Raw genomic sequence first — 17,239 nt, 5'->3', positions numbered from 1 at the left:
GTTAAATTCTGCCAGAAAAAGAAAAAGAAACGAATAACCTCAGAAATTTGCTCAATAAATTGGAAAGCTGCTCAATATACCTGAGTAGTAAGTACAAAATGATAATTATATGGGCTGTCTCAGACTATAATGCACTACATCAGCGTTTTTTCAACTGGGGTGCCGTGAGAGGAATGAATTCAATTTTTTGTTGTTGTTGATCCATTATGAAATAAACCTCAATTTCGTGAGGAAAAAAAATATTAGAAACCCTAATGTATTTTCTTGAAGAAATAATGTTGTAAGGACAATTACGAGTCTTTTTCCCAAACTCTCTTCAGTCGCTCGCAAGATTTAGAAACAGTAGGATGTTAGGCAGTGAAGTGCCTGAATAGCTACATATTTAGTCTCTTTGGACAGCGAGGTGCTCGAATATATCTTACATTTTTATATCGAAATATCCTTATTATATTCGTGCATCGAGGTGACCAAATATATGATTTTTGATTCATGGTTTGGGCAGCGAGGTTCCTGCATATATGATACCATTTCTTATTATGGTGTTTTTTGTTTACAAAATAAAAATTTCACCACTCTAAAAATGTTATTGCTTTTGCTCATTCGCTCGCTCCCTAATTTTACAAAACGAAATGTGTCCGTAATGTCCGTAAGTGTGTACATGCACTTGAGGTGTACCGGAGAGATGGAAAGTGAATCTTCTGTAAAGTAATTCGGGAATTAGGGCTACACAAAACTTTCTATTTTCAAAAAGGGTGTCGCAACTAGAGAGAGGTTACAAACGCTGCACTACAGTGTGTCGGGGTCTCTGTTTCCTTTCCATATGCATTTCATTTATGATATTAAATGTTCATACACAAGTCTAACAGCCACAAAATATGTAAGCTGTTTTGGAAAGCGGATTCTATACCATCATGCTCTTATAAACTTTAATTTCATTACTTCAACACAAGTTTACATTTAACTCAGTATTAGTTATTCAATTATTTATAAACCCTAGTACATGTATCAACTATTTTGCATCTTGAATGTCATGTTTTAGTCAAGTAATGACACAAGATATTACTCTAGACCGGTCTTGAATGACAGTGTAAACGTATAAGAAGTGGGATCACCTCATCAACCACTTAAAAAAGTAGTTCTAGTTGTTAATTGTGATGCGGTTAGTGCAAGCTGCTCAATGGCAATCTTAATACTGGTTTATTTTGTGTACAGGACCAAGAAAGTTTGGAACCACACAGCGATACTACTCTTGCCAGAGGCCTGAATCCTGTAGAAGCAGGTTAGTTTATTTGTTTGTTTTGTTATTTGCTATTTTTAGTGTCTTTGTGTTGTTTTGTTTGTTTTCTGAACCCTCGATCAATCCTTAATTAATCGTCCATAGGATATAAAGTATCAATAAAAGTTGACAACAAATTAGTATTTATTTTCTTAAAACTCCTTTACAGCGTTATCACAGAAAAATGTTATTATCCAGTGATTAATTTAAACTGTAATCAATTCTGATTTAGTAAATGTCAGTTACATGAAATATTCTCATAATAACGATTATGTTAAAATATTCACATTTGAAGGTGATAGAATGATAATGCACACGCACTACTCCCCTTGATAGTATTCTGACCAGGCGCCGTTTAACAAATGCAAACATGCCAATCCAACCACATTAACGTTCGCATCCTTCTTGGTACCCATTTAACACCTGAGCGGAAAGTGGCAGATGTAGATTAATTATGAATGTATATATCCTACAAACACATATATGTATTTCTTCTATTCATTACAGAAGGATTTGTCTTGGATAATGAGGAGGCGCCCAAGGCTAAAGAGGAGGATGACAATATGCCAAATCAAATAGCAAGTCTGGTGGAGAAAATGCTTAGGGAACAGGTTCACCTTAAGGTAGAATTCAACTTTGAACCTTGTATCTTTATGTGGGATAAAATGTACAAGATTTTCTACAATGCCTTTTTTATCATAGAATCTTCCACTTTTTTGTTCCATGTTCAAAAGCGCAGCGAACCATATTTTGCGAACCTAACATAAATTACCAGGTTCACTATATGACTTCACTATATGACTATATGACTGTCTCGAAAGTGAGTGTTTTGTAACATGACCTTAAACGTTAATGTTAATTCTGATTCAGATTCAGATTAATTTTATTGGTCCATTTGGAAATTCAGCTTGTCATTACATAGAGCACATAAACAATATACAATATAAATAATATACACACATAGATAATACACAGTAGCAACTTAACATTGACGTAGTCATATAAAAACAGATATATATCGTTTTTACATAGTGGAATAATATAAGAAAATAAATGGGCTTTAATACATCAATTGACCAAAATAACATTGCGTTTAATTCGCTTTTACAGGGCTGTGACTGCCAGCATACACATATATATCCACCTCTGATCAGGGGTATAATAATCTATGACAGTTAATGATACCATGGTGTTTTACCACAGGAGTGTATAACTGAAAATAATCTATTAGACCCAGAAAGATGGAGAGATGGAAAGTAACAATATTTATAAATCCAAGTAAGCATACTTATAAACAGACCAGCTGATTTCAAACTTCTTTGGTGTCAGGAGTGGGGTGAAAATGTATGTGGAAAATGTGCACACATTGTGTGCGGGTAAGCCTGAATCTGATGACCGGGGTAATAATATATCTGTAAAGCGCTTAGGCACATCGTTGGATGGGTGTATTGAGCGCTATATAAAAAACGGATTATTATTATTATTATGTCAGATCCTGAGGCACATGAGAGTGAGAAAGATCTATCAAGAGGAAAACAAAGAAAAGTTGCCTTTATTGGTACAGGTTTCCTTGGAAAACAAATTGACAGGGAACCAAAACCTTTTTTTAATCGATTTGATGCTCCTTCAGAGAAATGTTGGACTTCATACATTCTTGTTTGCTGCACTGGAGTGAATATATATATAGGATACAAAATGGTTATTTGCTTACCAGATATTTTTGCTCATACCCTGCTAAAAATAATGCTACGGTATGTGAAAAGTTTGGACAAAGTGGTTTTGTGATTGTGTTCAGGATCAGTACTGATGTTCCCATTATTTGTGGTAAAATTTATTTTGATAATTGTTCATATAGATGTATATTCATTTTATTCATTCCTCAGGAGATAGAAACAGTCAGGACTGATAGCGGTAGAGGAGAAGGAGTCTCACTAAGTATATGGGACTTTGCCGGACAAGACATATACTACACAACCCATCAGGTGAAAGAACATTTTAAGAACATCAGATTCCTTGTAAATTATACCGTGGTGTCATGAAAGCAAATGTGAAAAGTATTGTTAGATTCTGGGATTTAACAAAATAGAATACTTTTTTTTTAATACAGTCTCCCATACACCTATCATGGCAATCATCTCCAAAATAGTTGATATTTCTCCTGTGATTTTTTCTGATCAGTTTCAGTGTAGATATCTCATTCTCGATATAATGCTTCAGATTCAGGGCACATGGATTTATGTACATTTAATATGCACATTATTACACCCTTATTACGTATGAGAAAATAGATTGCTTTAAACATGCCCTTAAAACTCATTTGTTCAAAGCAGCTTTTCAGTAGATTTAGTTTTATTTTCACATTGTCGTCGTTCATTTTTGTGTGTATTTTCTTGTGTACTTATATCTTTTCTTCTCCATGCGCCTCGAACACATTATTCATGTGGAGTTGGCGCAGTACAAATACTCTGTATTATTATTATTATTTTATTATATTGAAGCTTACATCTAAAATTATTTAACCAAGGCCCTAATTCAACCAGTCCAGTTACGAGAAGGAAAACAAAAATTACAAGGGTAAGAATTATTTGGTTGTTAATCGTATATAAACCGTGCCTGATGTCCCTTATTACTATAAAAATGGGAGAGCATATAGAAACAACAACATAGCATGCTAGTTATTAAATACTTATGGATATTTTTTATTCCCTTCTCATGTAGGTGTTTCTGACGTGGCGAGCCATTTATGTGATTGTCTTTGATCTCAGTAGACGTTTAGATTCTGTTGTTCCCCCTGAATCCAGAGACGAGTATTATGAAATGGTATTTCTTTATTTCATTTCATACTGCTTGGTAAAAAATAAATTATGCTCTACATGGAATATTCAAATGGTAGATAGTGTTGTGTTTTTCTTTGCCAAACATTGTTTTTGCCGCTTTTTATTTTGTAAAGTTTTACGTATTTTCTTCATTCACTACTCGACTCTTTTTTAATAAAGCTTTAACTACCTGTTTCTTTCTGGATTAATACATGTTTAAATTGTTGGTGCAATTAAATCAGTGATCATGGTGTGAGATTAAATAGTTGAAATGTACATCTCTTTGAAAGTCCTTCTCTTTACAAACAAAAAAATCACTTTGGTCTACAAGGTCATCCTACCAATCACTTCCACACTTGTGCAAGTCATTACAAAGATCAACTTTTGAGAAAAAGAATTACCAATCATAATAGATGGTAATTTATTACTAATCATGAATCAAGAGTACTGCTATATCTCTTGATGATGAATTTACATATTTCACCCCATCCTTCAATGATTTCTATTTCTGTTAGTATAACAACATTTATTTTCCCTCAATATTATATATTTTATTATGATTTTTATTGTAAAGGATTACCACGCTTCAAGCTTAGTTTATGTTGCAATCCCTCCTCATAATTATGTTCTGGTAATATAACAATGTAGTAATATTACAATGTAATTACATGATTGTAATAATGTATTATTATATGATTTGATTATCATGCTGTAATCGTTTTTTTGTGTGTGGAAGATAATGAAGATAATAAATCAATAAATCATTCAACAACAAAAAGAAAATTATTTTTGATGTGAGGAGTAGGATATGTATGCGTTACCTTGAGTACAAAGCATGATGTTTATGTGTGTTTTTATCCTTGGCCACATACTTCTTTACAATTAAACCACAGGCTAAAAGAGGTGCCAAATCAGAACTGACATGTCTAGAGTTCATCAATTTCTGGTTGTGTTCCATCTTCGCCCATGCTGTGGCGCCCTCTTCGGTCAGGAATAAGAATACGTCTAAAACCGCCCAGAAATCTCCACCAATATTCATTGTTGGTACGCATCGAGAAAGTGTGAAAGGAGATGCAAAAGAGAAAAAGAAAAAGGTAATGGTTTATGATGTACATGTATTTTGATAATAAAATAATATTTTTGTTTACCCCCTGGAAGCCCCATCAGTATCAGTTGTTTTCCTGAGTGCCCTGCAATTGTTATCACCCCTGAAGTTGCCAGGTCCTTATTTACACCTTGATGGAGGGTGGCAAATGGATTAATGTCTTGCCAAATGACGTTAGTGCCTGGCTGTAAGTAAATGCCCTACTCTGCCGCGACACCTCCACCTCCATTTTGAGTTTTGAAAAAAGAGTGAGAACAAACAGATAACAACATGCAATATACCCTTAATACGCCACTTACACCAGCAACACCGACACCAGAACGACAAAGATCGAGCAAAAAGTACCATACGCTGAGTTTGACGGACAGCTTCAGTCTCTGAAATCGACGGTTGTTTCGCTGAGACTAAGTCTTGCTCCACTGACCGATCTATGCAGAGACTGAACTACGTCGTATGGGGTAGTGAGAGAAGGTATTGGATTGGTTCGGACAGACCGAAATGAATGAAATGCTACAAGTTTTGTTCGCTCTTTACGTATACAAATATCCAATTTGGCTGCAATATTACACTCCCTGTTATTGTTAAAAAAAATAACAAAAACTTAAGTATATACTTTGCATGAGATTACACTCGCTGTTATTGTAAAAAGTAGCAAAAACTGAAGTATATATTTCGACTTACGATAGCTGCTCCCTAATTTAGCTCCTAAATCTACCATTAATTCGAGATAGACTTGTCGTCAACAGGATCCATTGTCCAGTTGACAAATGTCAAAGAATTCTCCATACCAGACGGTTATTTCTGTCTAACCCTGAGTGGCGATAACATTGGTCATTTAAATTCAGTTAGGAGTCAGGATCGGGCTTTGGCATTGTAGCAGCTTGACTATATGTAACTTTGCAACATTTGTATTTTTACTTTCTTGTGAAAGGACAATTAAATGAAAATTTACCCTGATATAGTATTAGTTTTAATAGTATCAGAAAATTAGAGGAACAATTCAGTGAAATTTTGAGTAATATCTGATTGAAAAGTAATTCAAATAAATATTTGTTCTATCTATTAACAAATTTTTCGGTCAAACGTGCACCCTAGATGCATCATTACTATTTTGTGTGTATACAGCCCCATTCCTTCATTAATAAGCTAGACAATGACCATTCATGAAATGTGCACTACTAAGTAAATGTGAGAGTACCTCCAAAGTTGCTAATTTGTGTTTCATTGATTACAACTTCAAAATTTAATGACAGATTTTGTTCAATATTTCACTGATCTATTTCTCTCATTGTTTTCCTTGTCAGTAATGAAACCAATGAGATTGCAGTATGCTATTTCATATCGTCATTAGTTTTGTTTGCATAAATTATCATGTACTCATCTAAAGTTAGGTAAGCATTCATGTTTATCATTATGGGTAAGATGTTCATTTCCTGATCATTTCACCCTTTTTTGTCTTCTAGATTCGCTCTGCCTTTGAGAAGATCCGTAATTCTATCAAGAAGAAGCCGTTTGAATGCCATGTGGTCCCCAAGTATTATGCCATTGAAAACAGATTAGTAGACACAGCTGAAGGTACAGATGCAGGGGTACATCACAACTAATCTCCAACCATTACAATTTATAGTAACCCTGAAGCATATGAGTATTGCTGATTATCATTTTGTTGTGTCTCTTAAAAATTGTCCAAATTTGTAAATTATGGCATTATTAAGATGCTCTTCCGAACGCAAAGAACTGACATACCCGAACAAAATGAAAGCTGCTCACTCTATGACGTGATGTGAATACCTCTAAAATCTCAGTCTGTTGTGATAGTAATCCTAAATTAATTCTTTACTCATAGAATCATATGATTATGATAATTCCAAAAACACTTTCAATTCATGCATAGTTCCTAAGAAGTTATTCAGAAGAAAAAATATTTCAATTATTTGAATCTACTACGCGTGAAAATATTCCAATATGTAGGTAGTACATGCGGTTATACTGACATTGATTTTTATCTACTGTGATTGAGAAAACTGATTATAGGCATTTACTACCTAAAATCAACTGGTATTGATTTAGATAGTAGTAATTCCTCTTAGAAAACTTGACACAAGCTGCATGCTTTAACTGCCTCTGGTATTAATACAACTGCATTCATTTTTTTTTATATGCCTTGTGGTAGAGAAATATCAACTCTTTCATTACCCAATGTCGATTCTTCTCAACATTTTGTGCTACATCTGTACAATTATTCTCTTTCTTACTCTAAATCGATATTTTTGTGCAATAAGCCTAATATCCCTGAACATGCTAAATTAAATTTAGCGTTGAATGTTTAACGGCATTGCCTTAAATATTTTGATTTCGATTATCCACATTCTCGATACTTTTTTTTCTGAATCTGCTGGCAATATTGCTGTGTGATGTTACCATTGTTATTTTGTGATATTACTGATGTATTTTTGATGTTTGAATATGATGTGAATATAACGTTACGTTGTAAAGCAGAATATCAGCCTTGAGCTGCATGTCACTTTGTTGAGTTTTTTTAAATATTAAAGCAACCAATACTTTCCTTTGTAGCTGGTCGCGTTGAGGAGACATATTGAGAAAGTAGCGATGGCAGAGCCTTACATGGGAGAAGAGATTCCGCTCAGATGGCTCTTATTTGAGGAAGCTCTAGCTGCAGATAAAATCAATTACATGACATTAGATCAGGTAGGACTGCAACGTGTATTCTTGCAACTTTAAAATATTTTGTGTTGAGGTATTGTAGTTGAAGAAAATTAGGGAGCTAATGTTTATACATGTACGTGTAGTTCATATTTCAACTTCAAATTTTAAAGGTACTATGTTCCATTTGCAGGCCAACAAAAATGAAAAGGTTAATTCCAACGGCATTTAAAAGATAATACTAATTTAGAACTTCCCTACAAAAGGTGGGGCTTGAAAATGTCTTCAAGTGGGGAAAATAATGACTATTAGTTGTCAAATCGACTTAGGAGCTATAGAGCCAATAAGTAATAGTCTTGATTTTCAGATCATTGTACCGAATGTTCATACGTTTTATGATGCGCAAAGATTCAATCAGTTTAATTTTGGCCATCACAAGAAGTGGGTTATTGATGTAGACAAATGCTCATGTACTCTTTACAGCTCATGTTATGTATGTTATTACCAAAGAAGAAAAAAGCCAGTCAGTCACTCAATAGTGTCTGACAGTTCGTTCGTTCGTGTCTCCTTAGATCAAAATAGTTATGTAAAGTTCCTTAATTAAAAGTAAAGTAAAGTAAATTAAAATCTTCCATCGCCCGATTGCTGCAATGGAAGTTTCATTAACAATGGCCAGGTCTTCATCTGTGCAGCCCGTTCCGCCGCACTGCAAGATGTGGTCCATCGTCTGACTCTCTCCGCAGTCGCAGAGAGTATCTCCTTCATGGGCATAGCCCCATCTTGCCATATTGACCTTACACCACCCCATTCTCGTCCGCATTCGATTTAGGCATTGCCACTCCGGCCACTTCAGGTTAAGCCCTTTGATGAGTACGGGCTTGGCTGATGGTGGAAGATTCTGTTCAGGTGGTGGGACAGAATCGAGGAAGCTGTGTCGGGATAAAAGTCGTTTGTAGGGTTGTAAGTATCTGTGTAGTATGTGTCTGTCATCTGTCGCCTGCTTCATCCGTTCCTTTAGGCAGGTGTTAGTGCGCCTTTGGTTAGGAGATCCAATGCCAGCGAGGTGATATATCTCCTCAACTTTTGTTGGTTTCAGGCAACCTGTTATCTTTCGATATGTGTTATTGAGTGTGGTGTCAAGCTTCTTCACATTGGCTGATCTGCTCCAAACTGGGCAAGCATATTCTGCGGATGACATGCAGAGGGCAACAGCTGCACTTTGTACAGCATTATAATGTTACGGCAGACCAAGTAGCAAATCAGCTGTTGAAAAATGGAAAGGCCCCCAAGACGACTAATTCACACAGGCACAAACTACCTGGAGTTGACCAGAACATGTCTCTTTTCACAAGACCTATTTCTGAAGAAGAACTACAGACAGGTATCTCCACGCTCAAGCCAGGAAAGGACTCGGACGAAGCCAAGAACTTTCGACCGATCTCGCTCCTGTGCCAAACATACAAGCTGCTTGAACGCCTTATTCTCAACATAATTGGGCCTCACGTTGACAGCCAACTAAACTGTGAGCAGGCAGGTTTCCGACCAGGAAAATTCACCACGGGACAACTTCTCAACCTGACCCAACACATCGAAGACGGTTTTCAGAACAACCTCTTCACAGGTGCAGTATTTGTGGATTTATCTGCGGCTTATGACACTGTCAATCACCAAAGGCTACAGACAAAACTTCATGACATCACAAATGACCTCAAACTCACCAGATTCATCCAGAAGATGATGCAGAACAGACGCTTCTTTGTCGAACTTGATGGGCAGAAGAGCAATAGCGGAAACAGAAACACGGTCTCCCCCAGGGTGGCGTCCTGGCGCCAACACTCTACAACATCTACACTGCTGACATCCCTTCAACAGAGAACACTCGAAACTTCATCTATGCAGATGACACCTGCATCACGGCCCAGCATAGTACCTTCGAAGCTGTTGAACTCCATCTCAACACAGCGCTCGCAAGCCTTTCGGAGTACTACAGAGGAAACTACCTACGGGCAAACCCATCCAAGACTCAGGTGTGTGTTTTCCACTTGAAGAACAGGGAGGCGATTGGAGAACTGAAGCTAAAGTGGAACAATGTGCAACTTAACCACTGCGAGCATCCAGTGTATCTAGGTGTAAAACTCGATCGCACTTTATCCTTTAAGAAACACATCGAGAAGAGAATAGGCAAAGTACAATCTCGAAATGCCATCATCGGGAAGCTAGCATCTTCACATTATGGCGCTAACCGATAGTGTCTGACAGTGAAGTCTAGCAAGTAAACGGGTTTCCTTGCATAATTTAAATATTAGGACACTGCTAACGTTCAAATTTCACAGATAGGACATACATGACATATTCATAATTCCTGCAAAATTCTACAGAATTTGAGGTTGGCTGCAAAAGGGACATAGTACCTTGAAGAGCCAAATTGTTTTTGTTTGTTTTTCCTTTGAAATAGTGTTTTCTTTTCTTCAAATTCGCCATTTGTAAATTCTGAAATTTTTAACAAAATTGATTTTTATGTACCGGTATTTAATTTGCAAGCAAATGTAAGTGTAGTTCGTAGTTCGTATCTTTAAAGTTACGTACAACTCTCTTGGTATTTTTGAAAATATGTAATGCGTTATTATGAAAATTCATCAACGATACCCTTTCAATTTCGTAAATTGCCCAGTTTATGCCTGTTTTTGATAATATGTAGTGCCTTTGAAAATCTTGGCACAAGATTCAGGCTACATGTTGCCTTCTGTAAAAGGATTGCTTTATAAATATTCATATTTTGTATTATTACACCCTGTGTAAATTAAATGTAATGTTATTTTTATGATATGTTTTTGTTAGATACTATTTTTGATGTTTTTTACCAATCAAATGATGAATTTAAAACCATTTTAATTGTATTCTCCCAGACCAAGGAACTGACGCAGCCATTCGGAATGGAATCGGAGGGTGAACTTCTCACGATGCTGACCTTCTACCACGACCTGGGTAATGTAGTCTACTACGGAGGAATTGAAGATCACCAGTCTCTCTTACGAGACATGGTGATCCTAAATCCTCAGTGGCTAATTGATGTCTTCAAGCAGGTCATAACCATCCTGGATCCTGCAGAGAGGGTGAGAAACCTCCTCCATTACACCCTCATTCAAATATGCTGTGGTAAGCTGCAGAAGGGTTTTTACAAAAATGAAAGGCAAGTGGGAATTTACGAGACATCGCCGGAGATGTTGCTAATGGATGTCTTCAAGCAGGTCATTACTGTCCTGGATCTCTGGGAGAGTCTTCGTGTTATGCAAAATGTCTGATAAGGACTTTACCATATGGGGAAAACTGAAGGCTAATCCGGGTGATCGACAACACTTGTTATTAGGTAAACACCCGAACGGTGCCAAATTCCCCATGACAGCTCTCTTCTATGTGTCTTTATTTCCAGGACGGGATTGTGAGTGATGCCTGGACCACTCTTGAGGAGGATGGTATCTTAGAGGATAGGTTGATTCAGCATGTATGGCAAGGTTTTTTGGAGCAGAAGGAAGCCTTAGTCAAGCTCATGACCAAGTTTGATCTCATCTGTGAGGCTCCTGTGGAACGACTCCAGCAAGGGCAACAGAGTGGACTCGACGATGAGGTAAAGGTCGAGCTAAACGTTGCTCACACCCCTACATTTTAAATTTCAGATTAATTGTGGATACCATAATTGTTTTTCTATACATGTTCCTTTAAAAATGTTGGTTTGTGCTGTGAAAAGTAGGGATTAAGTACAGTTTTGACAGCTTTTACAAATGGTACTAGAATGTCTATTTCTCAAATTTCGAATAAAAATTGCTCAATAGGTCGACGTTGTTAAATGAAACTTGCAACAATTAAGTGGGAGGAGTGGGATGTGTGAAATGAAATGATGAGTGAAATATGAATTGATTTTTTTTTTTTTTTGATTTTACAAAATGAATTTTTTATCTCGGTATATTTTGTTTTGTAATTATGTATTGGGATATGTTTTGATATTCAGGTATCAAATGCAACAGGAAAAGTGGTACAGAAGCGCTACTACGTTCCTTCCAGGCTGACGTCCCATTGTTCCCCAGAAGAGATTGCACAGATCGAATCCTCTACAGACTTTTATGTGGACTTCAGGGGCTTCTTAACAGGTGAGAATGAATTCATCATCTGTTTACAGCCAGAAGGGTGTTAACACGTGTACTGTATCGTTGATTTAATGCTCTTCTTGCTCCAAAAAGACTGTATGGCAATAAGATTGCAACAAGGTTTGTATAAAGTCAAACCTGTCGAAGTGGCCACCTCTCTATAAATGCCACCTGTCTAGAAAGACCATGCATTTGTTCTCCCTTGAGAAAGAAATATGTGTCTTGAAAGGCCACCTGTCTACATTGGCCACTTGCTCTATTTTCCTTGAGTGGCCTCAATGGACAGGTTTGACTGACCTTCATAGGTTATTGCCAATGATGACCCATGCATCCAGAGTAAATAAAAAGTTTACTATGTCCAACTCACGTATTGATTTGAAAGATTTAAGGATTGGCCTCAACCTTGAGTAGAATTATTTGTATTTGCTTTAATGATAATGATAATATCAATATTAGATCATATCAGAGTGGACATATCCACCACGAAAGGTGCTCAATGTGCTCCAATATTACCCCTAGCTCTGCTGGGCTACTGATTGTAGGTTGCTCCCAGCAAATCAAGGAATCCTTCCCTGCCGGTACCCTTATAACACCTGGGTGGAGAGTGGCAGATCAATGTCTTGCCAAATGACGTGTCAGGGCGATCAGGTATACAAACCAAACGATAGTCGGAGTTAATCCATCTTGTTAGAAACTCGTTTCTCAGAAATATATAATTGTCTTGAAGTATTATTGCAGCTAATATTTCTTTTGAGCAGGCTTTCAAAACGTCGCTAGCCATAATCTGTTGGTCATCTCCGTTTCCACAGATGGGCTATTTCATCGGTTGATGACGAGAGCAGTCAGATGGATGGGTGAAAGAAATGGAGAACCAGTCAATCTTTACCATCGTCATATCAGTCTAATGGTTGATGGAGTGCATCATGCGTTACTAGAGATGTTACCTCCTCGTGAAGCAACTATCAAGGTCTGAGCAAGCGTCAGCAATACCTTTTACTTTTATTGTGGAGATACTGAATTGTAGGTAAAGTTTTTGAGGCCGCGCATCGGATCCCTTCATATGCACTGAATAGCCTCCACCGGGCAATGTTATAGTCATTCTCTTGAAGACGATCAGATCGTACTGTCGATACGTAGAGAACCAAGAGATCTTTAGAGCTCTTATTTCTTTGAAAAAATTGCATAAAACCCTGAAAACTTTACCTATAAATCAGTATCAGGATCTGGTTGGTAATGCTCTGATCTAAGAAAAAGCGGAGCCTCATATATAATATCTCACCTTTAGTGTTTTTAGTTGGTTTTAAATAAACATACATTTTTAGCTGATAGGAGTATTTAAGAAGTGATCACAAGCCTAATAGTTGTTTCTATTGTTAATTTATCTTTTTGTTTCGTTTTATTTTGTAATGTTTAATTATATTTTGTTATTCGATAATTTGTAGTTTTACATCGTATTTTAATTGTATAATGCAATTAGTGCTCTCTTGCAAATCAGTTTATGTGCGCTGAGGAGCATAATCTTTAAAAAAAAACGCACACAGAATAAAATAAATTTATTTAAAAAAAGGAGTAAATAACCCTCACAAACTTGAGGGAAACTGTGCACAATTACACACAATCATATTATTAATTTCTTAATCTTTTCCCCTTTACCTTTGATGCTGAACACATCAGGTCATTGTATTCCGAGGAGCGGTTGCTGATTCTGATGATGATGGGGATAGTAGTAATACACCTCCAGCTCCAAGTGCTGTCAAAGAGGTAGGGAGCTCAACAGGATGGTTTCAATCACTACACCATAGACATGAACAGAGACGGAGGCGCATACCAGTTCACTGGTATTTGCGCGTTCACAAAATATTGTTTGTGTTCGATTGGAAAACTGGAAGCTTGCTTTAGTCTGCCAGTATAAATCATAGCCTCTAAACCATCGAATTTAAACAGTTTTTGGATGTGTCATAGAACGTTTAATTATAATAGAAAGTACAGTTAACTCTGCATTTAGTCAATTCGGTTGGGACCGCGAATAAATAGTTGACTCCTGAATTTAGCTGCAATGCTGCAATCATACCTATATACCTTTAGGTCAGTCAGAAATCCCACGACTTTTACAAGTTGATCACCTGTCTGATTATTAAGATATTTATGATTGGAAATCGAATTTTCATTTTCATTTTCCTAACGGTTTTTATAACACTAAAGACTATTGGGGAAAATGAGTATGTTAAAAAATTGGTCACATAAAGACTTTTACTTTTGGGGGGCACTGATCATTTTGAAGCGCAATTTATTTAGGGCTTCAATATTACACCATATCACAGACACTGATAACACGTAGGGCCATGCATCTCAGATTTAACAGTGTTAAACGATGCCTTTAAGAAGCGTACATAACACATGACTTGCATAGGTTTTTCCAATTTTTTTAAAACTATAAACGACAAAATACGACTTTTACTTGAGTTATGCAGAGTTAACTGTAATGGATTTCTTTGAGTCCTGTTAGATTGGAGGACAGTCAAGTTAGACCGAACAGCACTTACACGTGACTTAGAAATCAAGTACAGTTGAAGGCAGGTTTAACTCCAGTTCTCTTTCTGAAAGTCTGGTTAATATAAGCCATATTCTACATCTAGTTTATGTGGTAACACAGTTCAGTTATCAATCTGTGAAACTTTGTGTTTCATCAAAATGGTAGACATTTCTCAGACCGCTCTGTGTCAGTAGGTTTATGGACAGTTGTAAATGAACATCCTATTTATATTTCATGATTAATTTTGGTCGAAAATTATATTTGAAAACAAACCTTGAAAAAAATGTGCTGATTATGGAACAGGGAGATGAACGGACCAGTTTTTTTTCTCCACCCAAATCAGCAATGCCTGTTCATGTGTCCCGGACTTTGTTAGGTTAAGAGACAATATAAGACAATGCGACGTGCTATCAATGCACCATTCTAATGACAGTTTCGTTGTAGATCCATCTACGATGAGATGTGAATTTAAATAACAGTTAGGTTAGCTTGAAGTAGCCAAAATGAATTCAAAGATAAAACATCTGTCTTGGGGCTGTTTGTGTATTTATTGCAGGTGATGGACTTTGTAACGGAGACCCTTGATAGCCTTATTCAGCACTGGGCTAGAAGGATCGAGTATGATGTCCGGTTTACGTGCCCGAGACCTAAGTGCAGTAAGAAGAAACTGCTTCAAGACTGCTACAAGGGAAAGTCACTGAAGTGTGGACTACATAGCATCCCTACGGCTGCAATTAAATTCAAGTTTGGTAGGTCTATAAGACTTGGAACCCCACCCAAAATGAGTTTTGCTCTGTATTAAAACAAATCTCCCATACAGCAAACCATACAAGTAAAAATACGCCCATTCTCTCGGAGAGTCTTTGAGTGAGGGAAATGTGATATAATAACTTTTCCGTATTGGGTGATTAATGGAAAATGCAGAGCATTACATAAAGCCTGTTGGTCATATATCTGAAGGCTAATCCTGGTGATTCAAACATTTGTTCGCTCGAACTGAAAGACTGCGTTCGTCAGCCATTAACTCATTTCCCAGATTGTGGGACACACTTCCTCAACATATTCGTAACGATGTACTATTGACTCAAATTGGCACTTGGTGCTCCCACTTGAAGGTGTTGAACTCTGGCTTGTAAATCTGTATATATATATATGATTCCATATTTATTCATGTTGTATTATACATTATATTCCTTAATAATATTAATAATGATTGTAAAAGTTATATGATATAATCGTAGCAATAATAATGATTGCAATAACAATAATATAAATGATGTTAATAATAATGACGAATATGCTTATACATATTTGTAACAGTGTGATCTTTTAATGCTGTTTATGCTTTCTTATTGCTAGTTGTTTAATTGCTGCTGTTTATAGTCATTTATAGAATATAAATAATCCTTCAATTCTATAAATGATTCACATAATAACCACCTGTGATGTATACCGTATAATTTTTGTTCCATTTTTCATTATATAATATGAAACAATAATGATATTTATTTGAAACAATACACAGTCCATTTTAACCATTCCAAACCATTCCAAAATTGTATTACTGAATCTTAATATTTTCATAAACATGATATAGGGCTTACCTTTATCTGTACATATTATGATCGTGCAATAGCTTCGAGACTGGTTGTTGTTGAAATTGTATTCTCAATGAAAATTAATTTTGTTGTTGATGTTTTAATATAAATATTGATGTCAATGATACAAATTATAATAATCATAATAATCATGATAGTAACGGTAGTAGTAATAATGTTAATAACGATAATGATAATGATATTATATTTATTTTTTTACAACGTGATGATGGTGATGATGATTAACAGTAATAATATGTTACTATACCTTTCATGAAATCACAACTTTTTAAAAAAACGATAGTAACGGTAGTAGTAATAATGTTAATAACAATAATGATAATGATATTATATTTATGTTTTACAACGTGATGATGGTGTTAATGATTAACAGTAATAATATGTTACCATACCTGTCATGAAATCACAACTTTAAAAAAAATTTGTCATGCAATGTTTTTTTTCCTTTCTTTTTCTCCCTCTTTCCTCCATTTTCTTCTCATCTATCTTTTCTTTTTAAAGCTTTATTTTAACCAATATCAGGTGCATCTAGTCGGGTGTGGGGAGGAAGGTCTGCGGATCACAGTTATTTGGTTAACTTTTTCCATACCCGGGCAGCTCGACCGGATGCACCTGCTATTGCAATATTTATATATGCTTTCTATTGATTTTTTTTTAATCTCAATTCATGTTTGTTATATTGTTGTATTATGTGACTTGATTTGCCAAATAAAATAATAATAATAATAAACAATAATTGATACCACCTGTTATCGGGTTAACACCCAAATGATGTCGAATTTCACATGAGAGCCCACTACAGTAACTATGCATCGTTTATCAATAAAAGTCCCTCATGTGTAGACTAGTTGACACACCTATACACACTGACATAGAATACAGCCTGCATGGGACGAAAGTCCATCTTTAGTTTCGTATGTGGGGGGTTATTATCATATTGATATAATGAGTCAAACTAATAATAATAACAATACGAATAATAATTTGTTAAAAATAGTATCGATGATGATAATAGTAATAATAATTACAATGTTATATTGTTTAGATAATTACTCTGGGTATATGAACAAATATTGAATATATT

At 35.9% G+C, this 17,239-nt stretch overlaps 2 protein-coding genes across 2 annotated transcripts; both read left to right on the top strand.

Annotated features, from left to right (window-relative positions):
• The first annotated feature begins 640 nt into the window (after nt 1–640).
• LOC115925272 (probable serine/threonine-protein kinase roco4) lies at nt 641–6,801 on the top strand. The gene is made up of 7 exons (XM_030988924.1): nt 641–646; nt 1,213–1,279; nt 1,784–1,899; nt 3,160–3,258; nt 3,995–4,096; nt 4,986–5,186; nt 6,661–6,801. The coding sequence occupies exons 1-7, from the start codon at nt 641–643 to the stop codon at nt 6,799–6,801; spliced, it is 732 nt and encodes a 243-aa protein (XP_030844784.1).
• A 908-nt stretch (nt 6,802–7,709) lies between these two features.
• LOC105446262 (probable serine/threonine-protein kinase qkgA) lies at nt 7,710–12,976 on the top strand. The gene is made up of 5 exons (XM_030988923.1): nt 7,710–7,906; nt 10,768–10,974; nt 11,292–11,486; nt 11,868–12,006; nt 12,813–12,976. Exons 1-5 carry the CDS (start codon nt 7,808–7,810, stop codon nt 12,974–12,976), a joined length of 804 nt encoding a protein of 267 aa, XP_030844783.1. The 5' UTR covers nt 7,710–7,807.
• The last annotated feature ends 4,263 nt before the right edge of the window (nt 12,977–17,239 follow it).

The sequence above is a fragment of the Strongylocentrotus purpuratus genome, unplaced genomic scaffold, assembly GCF_000002235.5.
Source record: "Strongylocentrotus purpuratus isolate Spur 01 unplaced genomic scaffold, Spur_5.0 spur5_scaffold_18, whole genome shotgun sequence".
NCBI lineage: Eukaryota > Metazoa > Echinodermata > Echinoidea > Camarodonta > Strongylocentrotidae > Strongylocentrotus > Strongylocentrotus purpuratus.
Note: the sequence above shows the minus strand (reverse complement) of the source record. Positions and strands in the feature narration are given on the sequence as shown.

Excerpts from the sequence above, each read along its gene's own strand:
- LOC105446262 (XM_030988923.1), top strand. The coding sequence starts at position 7,808 with ATGGCAGAGCCTTACATGGGAGAAGAGATTCCGCTCAGATGGCTCTTA. Across the intron at positions 10,975-11,291 it reads TCCTGGATCCTGCAGAGAGG|GACGGGATTGTGAGTGATGC; the intron begins GTGAGAAACCTC and ends CTTTATTTCCAG. Across the intron at positions 11,487-11,867 it reads AGAGTGGACTCGACGATGAG|GTATCAAATGCAACAGGAAA; the intron begins GTAAAGGTCGAG and ends TTTGATATTCAG.
- LOC115925272 (XM_030988924.1), top strand. Across the intron at positions 4,097-4,985 it reads GAGACGAGTATTATGAAATG|GCTAAAAGAGGTGCCAAATC; the intron begins GTATTTCTTTAT and ends ATTAAACCACAG. Across the intron at positions 5,187-6,660 it reads CAAAAGAGAAAAAGAAAAAG|ATTCGCTCTGCCTTTGAGAA; the intron begins GTAATGGTTTAT and ends TTTGTCTTCTAG.